The sequence below is a fragment of the Ustilago hordei genome, assembly GCF_900519145.1.
Source record: "Ustilago hordei strain Uho2 genome assembly, contig: UHO2_contig_17, whole genome shotgun sequence".
NCBI classification, from domain to species: domain Eukaryota; kingdom Fungi; phylum Basidiomycota; class Ustilaginomycetes; order Ustilaginales; family Ustilaginaceae; genus Ustilago; species Ustilago hordei.
The window spans coordinates 335,211-350,953 of NW_024545291.1; the positions used below are offsets into that span (position 1 = coordinate 335,211).

The following is a 15,743-nucleotide window of genomic DNA, read 5'->3' on the forward strand; positions in this document are numbered from 1 at the left end:
AAACCCAAGAACACACATGCATGCTGTGAGGTGATCAACCATATTTACATTCCTTGTGAGGGCTCGGTGGATTAGGTAGAAGCAAGCAATCGCTCCAAAGCCTTCTCAGTACGATAGTTCGACTTCTCCAAAGCCTCAATTACCTTTTGACGTGTGAAACCCATTCCGCAAAGCTGTTTGACCTGGCCTGCGTCGTCTGGCAATGCACCAGTGAAATCAGGAGCTTGTTCAAGGGCGGCGCTTCCTGTTCCAGTGCCAGCATTGGAGCGAGATGGGACCGAAGGAGGAGGCAAGGTGAAACCAGGGGGAGGACCGGGTGGTGGAGCGTAGGTGCCAGCGGGAGCTGTCGGGGAGGTGAGGTTCGAGGTTGAGGTTGAAAAGGCAGCGCCAGCGGTGGGCATGGAGGTGGTGTTGAGGGCAGGTGCAGCGGTTGAGGTGATTTGGCTGGTGGTGGGGTCGAATGCATCTTCGAAGCTGAAACCTGAGGTTGTGTTTGATGCTGTGCCGCGGTCGGTGTTGGCAGCAGTGGCGGCGGTGTTGGAGCCGAAAGCTGGGGTAGCGATCGCAGCAGCACCAGTGGGAGGAGCAGAGGTAGTAGCAGCAGAGGTAGTAGCAGCAGAGGTGGTAGCAGGAGTGCTGTCGAAAGCTGCATCAAAGTCGTCGAATGCAGCGTGGTTACTGCTTGTTACTCCGCTCGTGGCTGGAACAGCACGGCTCGCGGCGTCCTGTTGAGCAGCAGCGGTACCGGCGCCAGGAGCGCTGAACGATGGCACGAAATCGAAGTCATTGTCAAACGCATCGTCGAAGCCGGCGTTCGCTCCACCAGCAGCTGCGGTACCCGCAGTTGCTGTGGCCGCGGTCGGAACAGTTTCACTGGGACCCAAGTCCTCGAAAGCTGAATCGAAGTCATCAAAGTTGCTGCCTCCACTGCCACTGTCATTCGTCGCCCTCTGCTGCACGCCGCTACCCGCAGCTGACTGCGTCGCAGTAGTGGCAGGAGCCGCACCAAAGTCGTCCATACCGAAGGGGTTGGTCGAGGCACCAGAGTCGTCTACAGGGTGAACAGGAGCAGCAGTGCCAGAGGTGCCCGTGGGCTCCGCGGCAAGCACAGTAGGAGCAGCAGGTGGAGCAGCCGATGTGGTCGACAATAACGTTGCGCTGCGCACTGGGGCGGGAGGTGGCGCACGTCGAGTCTTCGTGGACAAGCTAGGGCTGCTCGAAGGGTCGGCTGCAGCAGTCGAGTCGGTAGCAGTAGAGCCAAGAGCAGGCTTATTGGAAGCAATGAGCTGGCTCAAAGGCACGTTGTCGTCCGCAGGAGAAGTGACGGCCTGCTCAGGCTCAGTGTCGCCGTGGCCTCGGTCTCCCAGCGTCAGCGCACCAGCGCCCACAGCAAGCGCTGCGGTACCTATTCCGCCAGCTGCAGCTGTACCAGCGCCAACGTGGCTGTCGCCGATCTTGTTGGAGGTAGCAGCCTCGCCGAAATCGCCCGTCTCATGACGACCGACGGATGCGATCGACGTGGTCGAAGAAGTGCGGTCCTGCACGGCTCCGATTGCAGTAGGATCGACCGGAGCGGAAGAGGGAGGCATTGTGGTGGCAGTGACATCCTCAAGGCCACCTGGAACAGTACGCTCGCTGTCAGCTAGAGGGTGAGCAGCAGTACCAGCTGCAGCGTCGTCACCTGAGGCTTCAAGGTCGGGGAAGCGATCAGCAGCACCTCCGATAGGAGTGGCGATGTTCTTGCCCTTGTAGCCTTCGAGATCCTCGGGACCGTTATCTTCGTCGTCGGAGCTGTCCTCATCTGCATCAGGCTCGTCAGGACGCTGCTTGTCGGCGGTAGCGGCACTGCTACCAAAGGGGCCATCGACATCGGCGTCGTTGTCCACGCTAGTCTCGAGCTTCGTGGCTATCGGAGCATCAGTGCGGTGCGAGGGCTCTGCAACGTGAATCACGCTGGCGCCAACGCCGCCGGCAGCAGCGAGCTCAGAGGCGTTCACATTGCGAGATGTCTCGGGCGCAGCAATTGCAGCAGAATCGGCGGCTGTGGCCGGCGCTGTGGTGGCCAAAGCACCAAAGTCATCGCCGAAGTTGTCGTCAAAGTCAGCGGAGACACCTTGAGTATGACCTTGGCCAGCAGCCGACGTGCTGGTGGGCTCGCCTGGAATGGCGAAAGCGTCGTCAAAGCCGAGATTCGAGGCATCGCGAGTCTGTTGCTCCTGGTGCTGCTGCTGATCGGGTTGAGGCATGCCGAAGGGGTCGACCTCACGAGAAGCTTGCGCCTCTGAACCTTGTTGTGCTCCGTCGCTATCGCGGTGGTGGGTAGCGGCTGCAACGGCTCCACCAAGCACTGCACCGGCACTGGCTCCGGCTGCAGGCGATGCACCGACCGATGGCTGGTGGCTAGTGCCAGGAGTGCCAGGCTGCGACGATGCGGCGGCACCTGGGCCGAAGCGGTCGAAGGGGTTGTTGCTGCGAACGCTGGCTGCTGGGCTCGTCACTGATTCAGCAGCAGATCCGTGAGCAGGGGCTACAGCAGCACTAGCCACATCTCTGCTACCAGTGTGGTGCTCCCCAGCTTCATCGTCGTCCAGTTCGCCTCGCTGCACCGCCTCAATCTGGCTTGCTACCTTGTCCTGCTCAGCTTCAGATGTAGCGAGCTGCTTTTTGCTGATAGCAACAAGTCCCTTCTGCTGTCGAGCATCCTTGCGAAGCTTCTCGAGCTGTTCCTTGAGTAACTTGGTCTCAGTCTGGACATCGTTCATGCGCTTCTTCATGTCGCGCGCATCCTCACGGTCGCGCATAAGAGCTTGTTCGAGCTCGTCCTTCTCAGCTTTGAGGGCACTGAGCTCGCTCTCTTCACGAATGACGTTTTCGCGCAGCGTCTTGAGCTCTTGGTTTTGCTTCTGCTGACGTTCCTCAAGGTCCTTGACCAGCTTGGACTCGGTCTCGTGCTGACCACGAACAGTAGCAAGGCGCGACTCCAGCTCAGCGATGGTCGATGCGTTAGTAGCGACCGAAGACTCGAGCTGGCCTCGCTTCGACTGGAGATCGGAGAGAGCCTTCTCGGTGCTCTGAAGCTGGATAGACTTGTTTCCGTATTCGACGCTTTGGTCATTTCCACCAATGCCGCTGCCCAAAGCAGCACCTGCAGCTGCGCCCGAAGCAACACCTGCGGCGGTACCTCCGAAGGCACTTCCGAGACGAGAAGTTGAAGCAGAAGGGGAAGCAGCACCTGTGGGAGACATGACACCGGGCGATCGGAAGGCAGCAGCACTGCCAAAGCTTCCACCGGTAGCGGATGGTGATAGAGCAGCAGCAAAAGGTTGGCTGGGCTGGGAAGCAGCGAGTGGGGTGCTCGAAGATCCAGTATCACCGCCGAAGAAGTCATCATCGAAAGGACCAGGAGTAGAGCGTTGTGCAGAAGTTGAAGCGGGGGCCGCTGCTGGAGCAGGGCTGCTTGTGCCCAAGGGTGTGCTCTGCGTGTTGCCTACAACGGGAGCAGCCGATGACGGAGTGATAAAAGCAGAAGAAGCTGAGATGGTGGGAGGCGGCGGGTCGTCATCCATGAGGGAGAAAAGATCCTTTTGTGTGTCGGACTGCTGCGGGTTGACAGCTGCAGGCAGGTTCATGTTGCGCATTGAAGGAGGAACGAGACTCGAAGGAAGTTCCTGGGGCAAAGGCTTGCCGGCCAGCTGGTCATTGATGAGGTGCATAGCGACGGCAAACTCACCCTTGGACAGTGTGCCGCTCTGAGTGATGTCGGAAAGATCCCAGACGTGTGCCAGGACTGGCTCGGTAAGCTTGCTCTGCATAAAGAAGGGAACAACGGCAGCACCATCGAGCTTGCCCTGCTTGGATACGTCCAAGCCATCGAAGAACTGATCAGAGCGCGCCTTCTCTTCCGGTGTGACATCCCAGGCAGCTCCGCTGGCGGCAAGGTTGGAAGTCGGTTGTTGAGGAGACTGGAACGAAGATCCAGCAGGGAAGCCAGACCCAGTCATCTGACGTGGAATAGCGGACGAGCCGAAGCCGGAAGCGGAACCACCAGTGTTTTGAGCAGCAAGCGGTGAAGCAGGGATGACACGAGAGCCAACGCCACCTGAACCCTTGGCCTGCTCATAGAGACCAGGAGGAAGGGCTGCAGGAATCGAATTGAGAGTGCCATTCATCGTGTTTTGGATGAAGTGCATGGCAATAGTAAAGTCGGTGAGGTCGAGAGCACCACGGGCTTGGGTATCGGCAAGGTTCCAGATGGCACCGAGCTTGTCAAAGGGAAGTTTGGACTTGACAAAGATCTCCTTGGCACGGTCGCCCTCGATGAGTCCTCCAACAGGTCCAGAGTTGGCAAAGATTCGTGTGTAGCGTGCACGATCCTCGGGCTTGATCTCGATGACACCTGGCATGTTGGTGGCAGCAGCAGGGCCTGTTTGCGGTCCTGTGAGCTGGGCGGTGAGGGGAAGGTTGACGCCTTCCATAGTGGGTGGTGGACCAGGACGCTTGATCGAAGCTTCGGTGATGGTCTCTCCACGCTGAGCATGGCCGATCAGTCGCAACGCAATGCTGAAGGAGGGAGGAGTGAGGAAACCATTGTTGGCGCTGTCGGCCATAGCCCAGATCTGGCCGAGGACAGCAGGGGGAAGCTTGGACTTGGCAAAGAAGGAGACGGCAGCATCACCGGTTACGATGCCTGTGCGTTCTGGGTCGGCGAGATTGAAGAGGTGGGCAAAGGCGCTCCTTTCTACAGGTGAGAGAGCGATAGGAGGAGTTGGCCCGCCCGAGCCTGATGGTGCTGGGCTCTGCATGGCTGCAATCTTTGCCCGACCAGTTTCTGGAAGTGTCGAGAAACAAAGGAAGAGCGTCCTTGCACTGGACTGTCGAGAGTGTGGAGAGGGTTCCCGCAGGTAGGAACGTAGAGCAGCGAGACTTGGAGTCGATGCAAGGTATCCGGATGGTAGTCAAGAAGGATTGAGAGTTAAGGCAAGACAGGGTGGATGGCAAAGTTCGTTCGATACAAAGCGGATGGAGTTGGTGGAGATGGAAAGCGGATCGGATGGTGTTCTCCAGATTGCAAGTTCGAGGAAAGGCTGTGGTCTGTGCGGGATGACGGATGACACTGTTCGCTGCCGAATCGTATGGACAAGATCAGTGAACCTTCTCGCTTCTCACTTGTCGCTTTCTGTCCCAAAGCAGCGGCCGATTCAGATCGGGACGCGAATTTCTAGGCGAATTTCTAGGCGACTTTCCATCAGACAGAACTACATTTACATACACACTCAAATCCTCCACGCACTTTTCGCCGTGGCTCGTGCGGGGTCGCTCCATCAGTGCCGGACATGCGATTGCAACTTGATGTGAGCAGTTGGCCATCTTCCCTTACTGATCGCTTCTGGTCGCTTCTGATGATGATCAACAGGCTATGCTTTGTTGAATCTGTCCCGCTCAAGTAGCTTTCGCCTTTGGGTGCAGTGCTATTCTGCGTCCCGTCTGGACGAGTCCAGCCCAGACGGGCACGCCTTCATGACGGATCACGTGATGCAAGCCTTCGCCGTGTAAGTTCATCTCGATTTTTGGCTACTGCTTCTGAGCAATTTCAATGCCACTTTTTGTCGCGTCAATTCACACAGAGTTGATGCTTATTTTAAAAGAGAGTTCCTTATATCCACTTGGCACGCTTGACAACCAAGGGAATCACAAACATCAAACAGTCGCGATCAATAGCTTCATAGAAATGATACGGCATTCAATAATTACAGCCTCGGGGTCGATTTTGAGGAGATCATACGAGAGTTAGAAATCACTGTTGGACATGCTGTCACCATTGGGCGCCAGGGCTCGCAACACCATCTCAACCCATCCCGGCGCTGCTCGGATGGCCCAGATGGCACATCCAGATCCTCGTCTTGTACAGTCGGAAGAGCTCCTTAACCAGATCCCGAAAGTCGACTCGCATGCTGGCTGTGTAGTAGAAAGTGAGTTTGCGCCTGTCCCACTGCATCTCTGCGGCCACCACACTCATTGGCAAGCCGCGCTGCATCACCTTCGAGATGCACAGCTGCAGAGCTCTTTCCTCGTCTTGCGCCTTCGAGTAGAGCGTGCTTGTGTCGGCAGCCGTGGCCTTGGTGAAGAGGCGCTTCGGGTTGATGGTGCGCATCGGTCGAGGTCCCGTTGCTGGCTGCCAATTGTTGTTGGTCGACGCTGAAGCGTGCGTCGAAGCGGGCGAGCCACTGAGACCAGAGGCGTTCGAGGCTGTCTCATCGCCACTGCCAGAACCGGTCAGCAAGTTGCTACTATTGTTATTGCTGCTGTTCTGACCATGAATGCCCGCTGCTGCTCCCACTGCTGCCGTCCCGATAGTCAGATCCGACTGATGAGCGAGAAAGCCTTGCACTTGTTCTACCGTAATGCTATCGTTGACCACCGTGCCAAGGTCTTTGCCGCGATCGGCTTCGACAATAACGAGGTCGCCGCGACGAATGGGATCGCGATCGCGGCTGGACGGAGACTGCGAAGGCGAGGTCGATCGGAAGAACAGATCGGTGCGGCCTTGCTTGAATTTCACAATGTACAGTGGCGTGTCCTTCGACAAATTGGAAAGCGGCACACCCTTGCCAAGATCCTGAAGCTCACCTGCAACGCCAGTGCCTGTTAGAGGTCCGCCGAGGCGTCCCAAGCCGACACCAGGAGGTCCCATCGACGACGGTGGCATAGGACCAAGCGCAGCCAGACTCGAGAAGGTAAGATCGTTCGCCGACAGCGCTGGAATACTACCGAGAGCAGGAAGACCCATCGCAGCAGGCGCGAAAGGGAGCTGCGGCTGCGGCAGCTGGGCTGACTTCATCGACATCTGTGCTGCTGGACGATTGCTTGGAGCCATTGCGGATGGTGCTCCGTAGCCAAAGCCGGGCAATCCACTCCCTGTCATGCCGTCGAGCTGATCTTGCATCATACAAGGCATGGCCTGAGAAGTCGTGAAAGACTTGGCGTGGGCTGACAGACCGCTTGCGTTCGACGAGCCGCGAACGCCAGTTGGCGACGTGCCTGGACTAGCTCGCACCGTGCGAGTTCCCTCACCCTGACCGTCCAAGATCGAGGCAAAGCCCGAGGCATGTGGCCTGCTTCGTCCGTCGTCGCCACCGCCGATAGACATCTGTCGCAGCCGTCTCGTCATCTCAGCCAAGGTTCGCTGACCTTCACCGCCGCCAGGGGAGCGAGCTGCCATCTGCCAAGGTGTCATAATGTCCCAACTAGCCGAGATGCTATCCATACCACTGCGGCTGATGCGTTGTGCATCGGCGAAGCCCATGGATCCGGCGCGGAAACTGCCATGGTCGTCAAAGGCCGATGGCATCGACGCTGCATGGGCATTGGTGTCTGCTGCATTCGAACGCTGTCCATCCTTTCGCGGGGTAGGTTCGAAGTCAAAGTCACCGGCGAGGTCGTCCATCGACAAGGCAAGACTGCCGCCAGCAAAAGGGTTAAAGCCAGGCGTCACACTGGTGGCGCTACGATCCCTCCTGTGGGGGCCGGTTGCACGAGGCCATCTTCCATCAGCCGCTGCTGAGGCTGGAGCGCTGTTGTCTTGACCGAAAGAGCCAGCCACGTCAAAGCCAATGGCGCGTCGATGTCCTCCGATGACGCCGGCTGACTCTCGGGTGGGGCCTGTGCCTGCGACGGAATGACGTCGCGACTCGGCGCCAGGAGCTGAACGCTGCAGCTCTTCTGCAGCTGTGTCAGGATACGACGACAGCTCGGGAAGATCAGGTGCAGTACCGAAGGGAGACGATACGGCATGGATGCTGGTGCGTGACGATCGCAGTGAAGGGTCGATGAAGTCGAAGCCAAGCTCATGGAAGCCTGCGGGCGAGCTCAGTAAGGGTGAAGGAGACGACGACTCTGGCTTGCTGCGAATAAATGAGACAGAGAAGCCACGATGAAGCTGAGGCATGGGTCGCTGCGATGCGTTGCCAATCGAGCTTCCGTTGTCCGCGACTGCATCGACATTGCGGCCTTCCCAGATGGTCCTCGAGGGCATACCTGTAGCAGGCGCGATGCGTCCAGCTGCGTTGCTGCCCCAACAATCTGCAAAGGAAGAGCCATTGCCGTGGAGAGCTAGCGCTGCAGCGCTGGACGCGGAGCGATGACGAAAGGCAGGCAGGGCTTGCTCCATGTTAGTGTACGGTTGGTGGGTGTCGAAGCCAAGCGTCGACTCGCGTCGGCTTTCATTGAAACCAGATTCCGAGCCTTCCTCCTGCATCGTGGCTAAGATGCCTCCAGATCGAGCTGCGAGGGAGGCTCGAGCCTCTTGCGATCCATCAAGCGGATGCGGCGAACGAGCGACGCAAGCACGGTTGAAAGATGCATACTGATCCTGGCGGCTCTGTGCAGTGGTTGAGCCAATGTCGAGCTTGAGGCCAAAAGAAGCTGGCGCAATGGATGGAACGTCGACCGAAGTGGCAGGCGAAGTGCCGTGTCGAGCGTCGTCGCCATTGAGCGAGGCTGGGTGTGAAGGGTTCGACTGCGGCGAAGGAGAAGAGCCAGGCGAGCTCGACGAGACCTGTCGTCGGCGGCCGTCTTCACCGTCATCTTGGTGTGGCATTGGGGAGCTCGAAGAGCTTGGAGGAGCAATTTGGACAGCGCGAGCCCGAGCAGGATCATCGACCTCCGCCATGCTGCTCGCTGGGACCTGCGCTCAGACCAGGCTGTTACTGTATGAAACGAGATATAGTGTGTGTGTGTATGTGCCGATCGAAACAAGGTCGAAGCAGATGTGACTGGTGGAGATCACGTTCCGTATAGACATGTGCCCTTCCCCAGCTGTGGAAAGTCTAGGTCTAAGGCCAGAGAGCGTCTACTGGCGTCTGTATTTACGGCTCGGAGCAAGGCTGAGTAGAAATTGGGGTGCTTTGCTCGTGGCGACGAGCGACTCTTAGTAGCGCAAAGCCTACAGGAAGCAATGCTTTGCAGATTGAATTGTAAATTTGGCGTGAGGCTGTGTCAAGAGCGATCGGCTTGATGGTGGCCGCTTGATGTTGCGAAATGGACCGCTGAGGCCGGACAGCTCCTGTCGTTGGTCACAATGGAGTTCTGCTGCTTCTAGGTCTGCGCGGGAAGGTCTCGGCAGAAACAAGCGGCTGCTTGATTTTGCGACGATGGTTGACGACGTGCGAGTCGGTGCTGGGCAGTGGACGCAAATCGTGTTTAAGAAAAAGGTTCGGGGAGGTCAGTCAGAGAAGATTCGAATCAGTTTCAGTGTAGGCAAAGGACAAAAGAGAAAGCGAAGAAAGAAAGGGAGAGAAAAATGACCAATAGCGACGTCTTTGTGTAGTGGCGTCAAGACTGGATGGTGATGGTGTAGAGTAACAACTGAGGAAGGAGGAACAACTGAGGGAGGAGGAACAAACTATGGAGTTGCAAAGCGAAAAGAGGAATCGAAGAAAGATGGCAGAAGATGAGGAGGAAAGAAGCGCCGAAGCGTCGCTCGAGGGCGGGAAGGGCCAAGAATGGAGGAGTTTAAGTATCCGACGATGCTTGAAGCCAAGCCAAGCCGAGTTTAGGCTTTCGCCCCGGCTCAAGTTGATCTGGACTTTGGGCTTCTGGAGCCTTTTGCTTTGCTCTTCTTCCTTCAAGTTGGCGCATGCGCTGAAGCAGATGAGCAGAGCAACGGAGAAATATCAGCGCCAAGAAACAAGGCAAGCGCACCGATTGCAAGGGGCGGTGCTCGTCGGGAGCCAAAGGCTCAGCCATTTCTGCCTCAGAGCACCGTACTAGCAGCTTGATGCTGAGAATGTAATTGGCTCGTGCGATCTTGAAGCTGAGCCGTTGTGACCAAGGACCATCAACTTTGCTGGGTCCGAGGGCAAGAAGGCCATTTGTTCCTTCCTCGCCCATGTCAAGGAAGCCAGATCGAGGACAAGAGCGCCGCACCTTGAGCAGACTCGTCCTGTCTTTGGCATTTCTGAATGTGATCTTATCGAGAGGAGAACAAGGGATCATTCTCTTTGTGAGACAGGATCTCCGAGAGATGACTATAGACAGCCGCAGTGGTAGCAGAGAGCACGGCTGCCGACCTGACTCGAGCCTCAGGCGTGGGAAAATTTTCCGGAGGGCGGGCGCGCCAGCCAGAAGACGCTGAACCCTTTCGATCCGGCTGAATGGCTGACTGCTGCCGGCTTCTTGGCCAGGCATGGCTAAATGTGACGATGTGATAGTGTGCGAGACTAGAAACTGTAACGAGGCGGCGCTTCCGTGGAAAGAAAAAGCAAAACAAAACAGCGTCCATCTCAACAGCGGGCTCGAATGACTGCTAGTTGAGGTCGCGCAAGGGAAATGGCATCCTGATCGGCGCTGCGAACTCCCTTCTCGTCAGCCTCTCGATGCGAGAATCATGTTTCTGTGGTACCCAGCTGAGACGGGATGATCGTGAAGGCCGGACCAAAGGAAAGCAAAAGCACCGGCAAGCGAAGCAGAGACATAACAGCCTAATCCCTGCATGGGAGCACAAGAAGAAAGGGGTCGCCTTTAGAGTTTTGTGCCACCCGGACACACAGCAGCAGCAGCTTGAGAGACAGAGACCGCGGCTTGCTCGTGCCAAACCGAGGTCGATGCGAGCATAGACCAGCTGTATGCGTCCCGATTGTCGTTGTGATTGTCGTTGTGATTGTCGTTGTGATTGTGATTGTGATTGTGATTGTGATTGTGATTGTGATTGTGATTGTGATTGTGATTGTGATTGTTGTTGTGATTGCCTCGGCGACTCGCCTACAGCCCAGGGCACGGCACCATGGTCCGCCCGCCCGCTCCTGGCCTGGCCTTGTCACGGATAGGGCGACACGGACACAAGGACGGTCATGGTTCGGAAGCATCCCGTGTCGCGATCCGGCTCAGCTGCCGCATCTTGTCACTCACTGCGATAGACTTGGGTGCATAGGGATAAGAGAAGGCGGAAGAGCCGTGCCAAGCATTGCTGCACTGCGCTGAGCCTGGTGGAAAGCAAAGCAAAGCAGAGCAAAGCAGAGCAAAGCAGAGCAAAGCAGAGCAAAGAAGAGCAAAGCAACAACTTCGACTCGATTACGCCAACGTCGATTCAGGAGTCGAGACCATCTCTGGCTTGCATGCCAATTTCATCCCATCCCAATCATTGCTACTTGCCGTATACCTCTTCCTCTTCCAACGGAATCGAAACGCACCAAGGACACCTCTCCCTCTCTCTTCTTTCGAACACGTCAAATTGGATCAATCGACTCACCTGTGCAATCCCGTGTCTATGTGGTATATCTGAGGTCGACCTTGACGAACAATGACCGGTTACTGGAAGCGTACAATCTTGCCGACGTTTGCGTGTATAGTCTTTCTTGACGGGTCTGGTCTATGGATCTTTATCGCTGGAATTTGTATCGGCGCCTTATCTTGTTTGAGTCCATGGAAAGTCTGCTATATCGACTCTTGGAAGCTCTCTTGAACGAACAAAACGGGATGCGCGGCGAAAGTATGTCTACTGCAGGGTACCTTGCGGAAAAGGAAAGGAGCTTCTTCTTGCTAATCGTCAAGCTTTCATCGATTCCGAAACACTTTGAAGATGGACCAAGGTAGCAGGACGGCGAGGGCCACTATGCGCGGTCTCGAAGCGAGCTTTCGCGGCTGCCATAGGTCACGATGGCGATGGCAGGACGAGCGACCTCGCAAATGCTAGCCTGCCAGATTGACTGACGATCAAGTTATCTTGCTGGTGACAGCAGCAACAAGTGTAGCTATTGGCACGGGCTTGAGGTCGTCGTCGCTAGAGGATGGCGTCGAGAATGGCACCCTTGGTGTTGATTGGACGAGCTCCGAACAGCGTCTCGGGTACGGGCGGGTTGATAGGAAAAAGTAGTGTTGGACGATCGGAGACGTCACTTCTATGCTACGGAAAGGCACTGGGAATGAGGCGTTACAACGGCGATGAAAAGGTGGACGAGACGGGAGCTGAAACGGAATGGAGGCGAGATTAAAGGTGCTGTCCCTTGTCTTTGTTGACGTTATCCGATAAGGAATCAGGGCGAGATGCGAGGATGATCGACATGGAACAGGAGAAGGGAAAAGAGGTGAAGGGAAAAGAGGTGAAGGGAAAAGAGGTGAAGGAGGTGGTGGGACAAAAGAAAGGAAGAAAGAAAGGAAGAAAGAGGAGGGCAGATGAGTAACGAAGCGCAAGAAGCGCAACTCTCATATCAATCACGCCCGACTACTGAAGCTCATTCTGCAGTTGCTTCGAGCTTTCTTTTCGCTTCTCATTTCAGGTTGATATGAAGTCGAGAGTTGCATTGCCAAGTTGTAGCGGGGAACGAAACGAAACGAGACGCAACGCCATCACGCGCCTTGTTCAAGTGTAGTGTGTGTATGTACATTCCTGCCCAAGAGCGGGACTAAATACATGTTATAAGAGGCTAAGGGAGGTCCATCCGGGGAGGTTGATTGATTCGGGTCTATGTTCACAATCTGACTGTCTCACTGACATCAAATTGATGACTGACAGATTGCATGTGGCCGCCGCCGCCGCCTAAGCCCTCTCTCTCGAATGCAATCGCAAAGCGAAGCGCAGCGCAGCTCTCAGCGCAGCGCAGCGCAGCGCAGCGCAACGAAATCTGCAGCATTCGCCTAGGCTAACCCCCTCCCCCCCCACATTTCGAGGGTCTAATTCCTGTAGGTACGTGCGCTTTGAACAATGGAACTGCCACAAAGAGAGCGCTTGGCAGGTCGACCTCTTTTCCGTGCCTTGAGCTGCTGCTGAGACGTGGGCTCAAGAAAAGGCGCGTCTTGATGCCTTCTTACTCGTTTCTTTGTGGCTTCTGTATGTCCGTCATCGAGCATGGCGATCGATTGCGATACAAGGGCATGAACGAGCTACGTTCCGAGTGGCGCCGAGGGCTGTTCTTTCGCCCTGCCGGTTGAGCCCCTTAGAATGTGTTCCGTGTCTCACGTCATCCACCTTTGCAAGAGATCCAGAATGCAAGTGTGCTTTGCATCGTGTCTCATTGCCTTGAACAACAGGCACAACAGGCACGATTGTTGATTGTTGTTCAAGGCTGTCATTACCTCACACTCTTGGCTAGAGGAAAATCTATACGTGTTCAGTGCTGCGACCGTTCGGATATGTACAAAGTCGAGTAGTAGTAACTTTCTTGATGGCAAGGAACACCTGCACGCCATCAATGCTGCAGCTCAACCCTCTTTCCAGGCGACCACTCTCTTGCAGCCTTTTCGATATTCGTCCAGTATCTCAACTGCACAGCAGCTTGTCGTGCCGTCTCAAGATCAGGAGGATTTTGAGCGAATGCCTGGGCTAAAGTCTCCTCTGTCTGGTCCAAGAGCTTCTTGTTATCCGCCCTCACCTCTGCAGCTTCTTGCTCATTCTCTGCTTCCTCCAGCCTCTCTCTGAGCTCCATGACCTCCATCAGCAATTCTGCGTCTTCGAGTGAATCAGACTCGGACACTTCCGGAGCATTATGTCGCTCGAGCAAATAGTGAGCTCGTGGCAGAGGGTTGAGTAGCGTCTCGTAAGCGCGGTTGATGAGTGCACTCTGCTGGGCGCCAATCTGCTGTTCCTTCTCGGACCGACCGACCATGCGATCAGGGTGAGTGACAGCCATCTTGAGACGCCAAGCTCGTTTCAGCGCGTTAGTATCGACTTGCCAACCGCCTTTGGGAACAGAAGCAAAGTCGAGATCCATCGCTTTGAAAAAGTCAACCTCGGATGGTAGCGGTTGCAGCGTGGTGCACTTGGGACAAGAAAGCGATTCGAGTGGTTGTGCTTCCGAGCAGTTCGGGCACGACTTGAGCGGTGCTGTGTTGGATGAGGTGCTGTATGACAAGCACATCAAGATCACAGCGGATGGCTGGCTGATAAGACGACGTGCCGCCGGATGTGGTGATGGGAATCGACGCTGAAGATTTCGAGTTGCCGTGCTATAACCTGCGGATAAGGCCGCTCTGGTGACACAGCGAGGGGCAATAGCCTGTCGGGAGACCGCACGAGTAAGGCTACCGGCCGTTGACCGGAGCGCAGGTCCATTCATACCTGTCACTATCTTGTCACTTAAAGGAAGAGCTTGTAGAGCAACCACAGTCCTACGAATCCACCGATGATGTATAACGCCAATCGATGTTGTCTCGCGCCGTTGATGATGGTCCCCGAGAAGTGATTTGATGTCCTCGAGAGCTGGGATCCGAAGTTATCGAACTGATCTGAAGTCTGTGATAGAAGACCTGACCGTTGGTTCTCCGAGTCGTTGTGGATGTCGATTGTCAGCGAACGAAGAGAGGAGACTTTTGAGTAGAGTGCGTCGAGCGCCGAGTCGTTCTGCTGCTCGTATGTTCGGTCTGCCGAGGTGGACATCTAGCCTTTCAGCCCTGCTGGTTGGTAAATCCGTATAATGATGCGAGCTAGCAAGGCAAGTGTTGCTATTGCGCGATGAGGGTGGGATGCGACTCACAGAGTTATGGTTGTGGCGAGTGAGCACCGCTTGTTAGGTGCAGATTTACAGCCTTCAAAGAGAGCAAACACAAACACACGCATTCCGCAGAGCTTGATCTGACTGGTGACAATCGCCAATGATGCCAGATCAGGACGCCCATCGGGCAGTGGACGGCCCGATGCTTTCCCCTAATTTTCGGAAGAATGCTCGAGCTCGACATTTTTGTCTCGAGGTTACATCTTTCAATCTTGCACACTTTCATCGCACGGCTTGGACACATCTTGCATATCACCACTCCCCCTCGCCTTCAACCACCACCACTTCTGATCAGCTCGCATCTCGCATCATGTTCTCCTCGCTGACTGCCGCCTTTGGCAGATTCACGGTCGGCTCAGCCGCTTCTGGAGGACCATCTTCATTCGCCTCGGCCTCGCGACTCTCGTCCTCTTCGGTCGGCTCTCTTCACATGGCCTCGTCTTCTCGTCCCACTCTTCCAAACTCCACTTCAGCCTCATTACAGCTTGGTTCCATCCGTCACAAGGGTGACCTTGCACCAAGAAGGACAAAGTACCGCAAAGCACACAAGATCACCATCCCATTCAACACCGGTGGATCCACGAAAGGCACCACTGTCCAGGAAGGCGCTTACGGCATTCGACTACTCGCACCTACTCGTCTGTCAGCCAAGCAGCTTGTGGCAGCAGAGACAGCGCTCAAGCGTAAATTGAAGGTGGTCAAAGGTGCACAGGTCTTTTTGCGTGTCTTCCCAGATATCCCCGTTTGTGTCAAGGGTAACGAGACTCGTATGGGTAAGGGTAAGGGTGCTTTTGAATACTGGGCTTGCAGGTAAGCATCTCTCCCCTTCCATCCTTGGTTCTATTGACAAGCTCACGCGTGACAGCCGCTGACCTTCTACATTTGCTTTTGTGTATTGCAGAGCCAACATGGGCAAAGTCATCTTTGAAATTGGTGGACCTGTCGAGATCCGACCTGAAGTTGCAAAGGAGGCACTTCGACTCGCAGCTGCCAAATTGCCCGTTCCTACCGAACTTGTGACCAGGGGGTCGGCACCTCGCATCGGCAACCAGCTCGTTGACACAACTGTCACCGCTACCGCTACTGCAACGGTCACTGCCGATGGCTCTAGCGAGACTGCTATTGCCACCGCAACGTCGTTCTGATTTCCACAAAGCGCCAAAATGCCGTTGTACTATTGTTTCACTCATTTTGCATAGACTCTTGATCACACTCAGGATCAGATTGAGCTGCATCTTCAGTGTCAGCGCGTCACAGAGT

The 15,743-nt window shown here is 55.8% G+C and overlaps 4 protein-coding genes across 4 annotated transcripts; 1 reads left to right on the top strand and 3 right to left on the bottom strand.

The window, feature by feature from the left end:
• Positions 1-71: 71 nt before the first annotated feature.
• On the bottom strand, positions 72-4,802 carry UHO2_06175 (uncharacterized protein; the record flags this gene model as incomplete). The annotated part of the gene is made up of 1 exon (XM_041560398.1): positions 72-4,802. The coding sequence occupies one exon, from the start codon at positions 4,800-4,802 to the stop codon at positions 72-74; it is 4,731 nt and encodes a 1,576-aa protein (XP_041416332.1).
• Positions 4,803-5,845: 1,043 nt separating this feature from the next.
• UHO2_06176 (uncharacterized protein) lies at positions 5,846-8,668 on the bottom strand (the record flags this gene model as incomplete). The annotated part of the gene is made up of 1 exon (XM_041560399.1): positions 5,846-8,668. The coding sequence occupies one exon, from the start codon at positions 8,666-8,668 to the stop codon at positions 5,846-5,848; it is 2,823 nt and encodes a 940-aa protein (XP_041416333.1).
• A 4,513-nt stretch (positions 8,669-13,181) lies between these two features.
• On the bottom strand, positions 13,182-14,048 carry UHO2_06177 (uncharacterized protein; the record flags this gene model as incomplete). Its single annotated transcript, XM_041560400.1, has 1 exon — positions 13,182-14,048. One exon carries the CDS (start codon positions 14,046-14,048, stop codon positions 13,182-13,184), a length of 867 nt encoding a protein of 288 aa, XP_041416334.1.
• A 745-nt stretch (positions 14,049-14,793) lies between these two features.
• UHO2_06178 (uncharacterized protein) lies at positions 14,794-15,628 on the top strand (the record flags this gene model as incomplete). The annotated part of the gene is made up of 2 exons (XM_041560401.1): positions 14,794-15,293; positions 15,385-15,628. 2 exons carry the CDS (start codon positions 14,794-14,796, stop codon positions 15,626-15,628), a joined length of 744 nt encoding a protein of 247 aa, XP_041416335.1.
• Positions 15,629-15,743: the final 115 nt, after the last annotated feature.